The sequence below is a fragment of the Telmatherina bonti genome, assembly GCF_933228915.1.
Source record: "Telmatherina bonti genome assembly, chromosome: 4".
NCBI lineage: Eukaryota > Metazoa > Chordata > Actinopteri > Atheriniformes > Telmatherinidae > Telmatherina > Telmatherina bonti.
Genome location: NC_136622.1, coordinates 18,471,378 through 18,477,726, shown reverse-complemented (window position 1 = coordinate 18,477,726; position 6,349 = coordinate 18,471,378). Strand labels below are relative to the sequence as shown.

Here is a 6,349-nt window from a genome sequence, read left to right as displayed (position 1 = left end):
ATGGTGGCAACGACAAACTGCGTGGAAAAATCCAAACAAACTTCTGGCAACAAGGTATGTTGAAATTAGAAAAAGATGGCTTTGAAATAGAAAGACATATGTAGTACAGAATACTAACTTGACAAAAACGAACTTTTCAGGTATCCAAACCACTTATGGAAAAGAAGAGAAGAGCTCGCATAAACCAGTGTCTGGACGAGTTGAAAACACTTCTGGAGAGTCACTACAGCAGCAGTGTGAGTTTATACGCAGGCTAAAACCATCATCTCTTAACTTTTTTTTCAGTTTGTGTTAATTGTTACAACTTTGGGGAGAAAAAAAATCTCAATGTCAAACGTGCTCTGCAGATTCAGAAGCGCAAACTGGAAAAGGCCGACATCTTGGAACTCACTGTGAAACATCTGAGGAACCTTCAAAAGACCCAAAGCTGTAAGCGTCTGTTGAATTTTATCAGCCACGTGTAACCTTTTAATACCAAACTTATTCATTTAATGGCTGCTTCAAGTGTATTTTTAAGCTCAGATTCTGCTTCATGTCTTGTTCTGTGTTTCTTTTGCTTTCAGGTACTGCAGCAGCTTCTGAGTTCCCTGATTACCAAGTTGGTTTCCGCAACTGTCTGACAAACTTTAACCAGTATTTGCTGATGGCAGATCACTTGAAGGGCAGTGACCGCTGGATGTTAATGCAGCTTTCCAACAAACTGAGCCGCTCTCGGAGGAGAGGGGAAGCCTCCAGCACCATGGACAGCGGTCTGGACCAACCAGAGACGCAGAATGAAGCGCGGGAACTTCTGCTGTCCACAGCTAGACCAAAGGAGGAAAACACGACCAAATATAAAACATTGAAACCTCGCAGTCCGTGGCATTTTGCGACGCCCACGCAAAATACAAACGGAGAAAACTCCAGTCACAAAAGCTTGGACTGTGTCAGTCGCGTAGTTGCAAACACACAGCACATGTGGCGACCTTGGTAGAGCTGATGAGAACTTGTACATATCCTAAGTCATAGTCTGAATGTTTACTATTGCACTATAGATTGATGGTTTTATATGTTATACTGTATATGTATTATTTTATTAATAAAAATATTAAGACTGATTGTGCGTTTCCTCCAATAGATTTTAACCCTTCACTTCGGTGGAAAGGATAAATTAAATAGAAAGTGAGACATAGGTTCACTAGTTGTGTGGGAGAGAAGAGGAAAAGGAGATTAACAGGGAAAATACATAGACGAGTCACATAAGAGAGTTTTGATTAAAAATCTATGTGAGCCTAAAATAACAAATTAAGGGAGGTATAAAGTTCACTACAGCCTCAACAACGTTTTCCTTTATCTCTGTTCTTTGTTATATTTAAACATGTTTAATTTTCACTCTATATTTTTCAAATGAGTTAGCCTTCAGGTAAAAAAAAAAGAATAAATAAATAAATGAATAAAATATTAGCCCAAAGCAATCTTGTAAAGACGTGTGGATAATATTACTAAATGCAGCTATTAACCACAGGACCAAGAAATCACGAGGCCTCTCGTTTTTAGAACTACATAATGATTCACAAAGTGGTAATCCAACCAAAAAGTCAATGAACCATACATGGGCAGAATACAATGATGCGAAATAATAACTATAAATAAAAAAATATCAAGAAGCTAAATTAGGCACAAAATGAACATGGAAACTACAAAATGTGACACAGGGCACGTAGAAACACAAATTAGAGGCATTGTGTTAGAAAATGGGCAGAATAACTTTCCAGAATATTTTGGGTTTTTCGAGCACTCCATCTTCCCCATTTTTATTTGTAATTTCTGTACACACAACCACACAGGATGTGCATGGTTTGTTATACTGTATACTTTTCACATATATACACACACACACACACACACACACACACACACACACACACATATATATATATATATATATATATATATATATATATATATATATATATATATATATATATATATATATATATATATATATATATATGCGCGTTAATTAGGTTATGTTTGCCTTGGCTACATAAGATTTACGGTTCAGTTAGACGTTTCTTTGTTCGTTTGTCTTAACACTGAAAACGACAAAAACAAAATGGTTCTGAATGAGCAAAATGGGGTTTAAAAAGTTCCAATAAGTGCTAAGGTAGTTATCCCATGTATGAGTTTTAGTCAAATGAACATATAATTTATTGAAGCCTAGGACGCCTTGACTTTAGAGTTGGCCAGTTTAGTTTTATTTCCCTGCTACTTCGGCAGAGATGTCATAAAGTGTTTCTTTTCTTGTGCCGCAGCGCTGGGAAGGATGGCACCTTGCAGCGAGGAGAATTGCTGAAACGCCCATAACTCTTTCACGTGGCACATACTGAAAAGACTCTGCTGGATCACAGAATGCTGTTCTTGCGCACGATGGACAAAAACGTTTTCACGGTTCAAGATTTTTCCAAGTCAGAGAAGACATCAACTCACAGACAAACGCATCCTCGCGAGCATTTCTTACTCCAATTTTTCTTTGGGGTTCAGATCGGGTTAGCTCTTAAACCACGCCTGTAAATCTCCCTAATGCCCATTCCACACAAAGTCAAAGCCACTCTTTTACTGACACCCACTGAGGCCCAAGCAACAACAGGAGTTTGTTTAATGCAAGAAAGGAAACGTCACGTGACCACCATACTGAACGGTATTACGCTTTTTTTAAAAAAATCGTCTATGAACTCTTCACTACATTGTTTCAGTGACTAAGTTTGGTCTGCTATAATAGCGAGGTATAGAATAGTTAAGAACAGAAGAGAGGGCCAGAATCCCTTATTTGCATGAAACTGAGTCCAGTCAAGCGCACTTAACAGAGCAGAAGTGTGAAGTACGCTGCAGAGGCCCTCCCTTCCCTGTTCTGTGCCAACTTCGGTGATAAATGTGCTCTTTCTTGCATAGCACATTCAACTCTGACTTGATGATTTGTGGAATTAAAACATACAGTATGCAACTTACCCTTACACGCACAAGTAAGCGTGAACATACTGATGGACATACACAATACAAATCTTTCATAGTTCCAAGCTGTCTTCAAGTAGACCACCAGTGCACCGTGGAATCAGCTTTTAACTCAGAGAAACAGCCGTGTCCATGCTCACTGTTGTGGACAAGTCTGTCATTAGGCAGCGTCGACTTCTCCTCAAAGCGTGTGCGCGCGCACATTATGCGCAGTACGCAATCGTTTGGTGGGACGCACCTGAATGAAAACTTCCGTGACCTAAAAATCATATGGACTACTTATTAGTCAAAAGTTGAGAAAGTTTTGCCTCAGAAAATAACTGATCTGTATAAAAGGGCTGTGCGGTTCAAATAACCTGAGACATTTTAGGTGGATGAAAAGCCAGATTCCAAAGTAAATATAGCTTAAATGTGGAAGGTTTTTAATGTTTTCATCCGCCAAACTTTATATTAACCTCTGCCACATCATTAGTCTGTTTTAAAGGCACATAGGCTTACATAACAGGCAATAGTAAATTCCTTTGTCAAAAGAAAAATAGATAAAATCACAGGGAATGATGCAGAAGCTAAAGCAATCATATTGTGCAAAATATGAACCTGGGGCTTCATCTGGGGACCCTGCTGGGCTTCACTCTTTCAGCCTCTTTGACACATAATTTCACAACTTGCGTTTGCATAGAAAGAATTTTGATTACTCACATTCATATATAGGCAGTCAATTTATATATGTTCATTAAAATGTTCAGGTTTTTAATTGTGTGTTGATCTATTTACAACAATTTCCAAAATTTTGAGTAGTAGTAGTATATCCATGTTTAAAAAAAATAACCCTAAACTGTGGAGTTATCAATACTTGTTTTATTCTGCTCAGGGATCTTGGTAACCTGGGCATTATCCCAGCTGTCATCAAGTAACAGTGAAAAGACAAAGTGATGCTGGAGCTGTTATGTACAGCGCTTTGGCCAACAGCAGCAGTTATTAACTCACATTCTGCTGAAACTTCTGCAATAACAATGTCTGGCAGCCAGTGAGTTAAATGTGCTCTATAAATAAATTTTATTTTATTTTATTTGAAGATCCCCACTCCATCACAGGTTTGACACAAAGACAGACAGCCTTGCATGCTCACATTCACAGTCAATTTAAAACCAAAAGATTCACTCAAGTTTTGGACTGGAGGATGAGGCTGGAACCCCCAGTGAAAATCCACACAAGGACTTTGAAAGCCTGCATAGTTGACTCCAAAACACATCAGCTGAGATTTGAACCAGAAACCATCTTGCTTTGAGATGGCATGTGCTATCTACCACTGCCAGCACCTCCAAGTCTCATCCAGGTCTGTGAAAGCAGAATAAGGTCTCTATGCATTTACATAAAACAGGGAACTACAGCGATCAACATGTGCCACTCTGTATAAAAATCTGCTCAGCAGTAACAACACGCTTCTACAGTAAAAATTCTAAACACACATTTTTTTTTAGGATTTTTTCGGTGAATTTAATCAGTCATCTTTTAAACAAAGTCATCATCTTAACAAGGAAATCATAACATTTAACATCATTCATATTTGAGTCATAAACCTTTGAATATGTTACAAAATTGTATTTAAATATTGTAAACACAACCAAATGGAAAAGTTTTATGACATAGCAAAATTTAATTTTAATTTGGGGATATAACGTTGTTTCCAAAGAAACAAAACACTTCAGCTAACATGTCCTGTGATTAGCTTAAAATAAGGAACACAAGCACATGAGAATTTAAGCAAACATTTAAATGATGGCAAGTATCTGAAAGCATTAAAGCCCAACATGTGCAACTTTATTAGATGGTGATATCAAAAATGTTTTATGGGCTTTCAAAGGGGATAATTCTACTTCATATCATCTTCATACTTAAGTTTCTTTGAAAACTTGCACTTCACTGGTGCAAATACATTCACATTGGCAGTAAGTGTCCACAAGAGGTCCAAGCTCAAAGGTGCTTCAGCAGTAGTTTTCACTTACTTATTCATAGATGAGATCTTTTTTCTTTTTTTAATTAATCTTACCATTTTCTTTATGTTATCAGCTGCACACAAAGAGTTTGTTTTGGAATAAGTGTGCTAAGTTATGGTATTTTTACTATAATATTCTGTAATAATATTAATCAATCTCATCCTCTTCCCATATGGACATAAAGTTTAATACATCAACTTTCTTTGAGCATTGTATTAAATGATAATAAATGCTTCTGTTTTTGCGCAACATGACTTACTATATAATTTTCTTTTCTTTGCAGCCAAACTTATGTTATATTTGTAAAGTTTGAATTACAACAACAAAATACAAAACTTTAAAGCATAGCCTGAAGGCTGTGATTATTAACCTCTTGGACAATTTTGGACATTGTTAAACAAATTTCTGAAAGAAATAGTGATGTCAGCTAATGAGGATAAAGCACCATTTGCATATTAGTCTCATGATCTGATCTGTGATCTGCAAAGTCCAAAAAGTAACAAGATTTTGGAAGAAACGTAAGAAAACAGAAAACACCTCAACATAAGTCCAATTTCCTTCATATATACATCTCAAATATCTTTTAAAAAATAACCTCACATTGCCATTAAGGATTAAGGGGTCTTCACGGTGTATCTCAATATCTCACACAGACACTTACTGGGCTCATTGTAGTTTAGGATTACCACTCATTTCACTTCAAAATATGGTGCTCAAAGAAAGCTTTTCATGTGTTGTGAACAGTAATGTAGATAGAAAAGTTGTATGATATGATCATAATTAAACAAATATGTAAAATGCATCACGTCCTGAAGTCAAGCTCAAGAGAAATGCGCAGTATTCATGAAAGCTTGTGTCCATATTACAAAACACACACTAGATACAGGCCAATTAAAACAAATTGAGTTTAAGTTTTTAAGCAAAAAAAAAAAAAAATAAAAATAAAAAGAAAAGAGAGAGAAAACATCCTGACCAATACCTCTGAAAAGGCTTTCATTAGAAACAATGTCAAACAGCAAAAACAAGGTTGAGGAATGTTCACACTGTTTAAAAAGAGTTTCTTTGATCAGTGCTGGGAGAAAAGTGTTCATCAGTGGATATTTTGTGATGTGAAAGTTGAACAGCTGGTCCTGCTAATACACAGTCACCAGCCTACGCACTAAATAAAGGCCCATTCAGAAAATATGTCCAAAGCTCCTAAGGCCATTTAGCGTAAGAGATGTATGTTTGTTATGCAATAAAAATGAACAGTGGCATGATTAAAAAGGCTGCTGGATTTCTGAATGTGTCTTTCCTTTACACACTGATATCCCAGAGGTTTTCTTTAAAATAATGATGATATTAACAAAGAAACTTTGCTT

General features: G+C 36.5%; 1 protein-coding gene across 1 annotated transcript; it reads left to right on the top strand.

Moving 5' to 3' along the window:
- On the top strand, positions 1 to 973 carry her3 (hairy-related 3; the record flags this gene model as incomplete). The annotated part of the gene is made up of 4 exons (XM_079238469.1): positions 1 to 54; positions 141 to 236; positions 348 to 429; positions 564 to 973. 4 exons carry the CDS (start codon positions 1 to 3, stop codon positions 971 to 973), a joined length of 642 nt encoding a protein of 213 aa, XP_079094595.1.
- Positions 974 to 6,349: the final 5,376 nt, after the last annotated feature.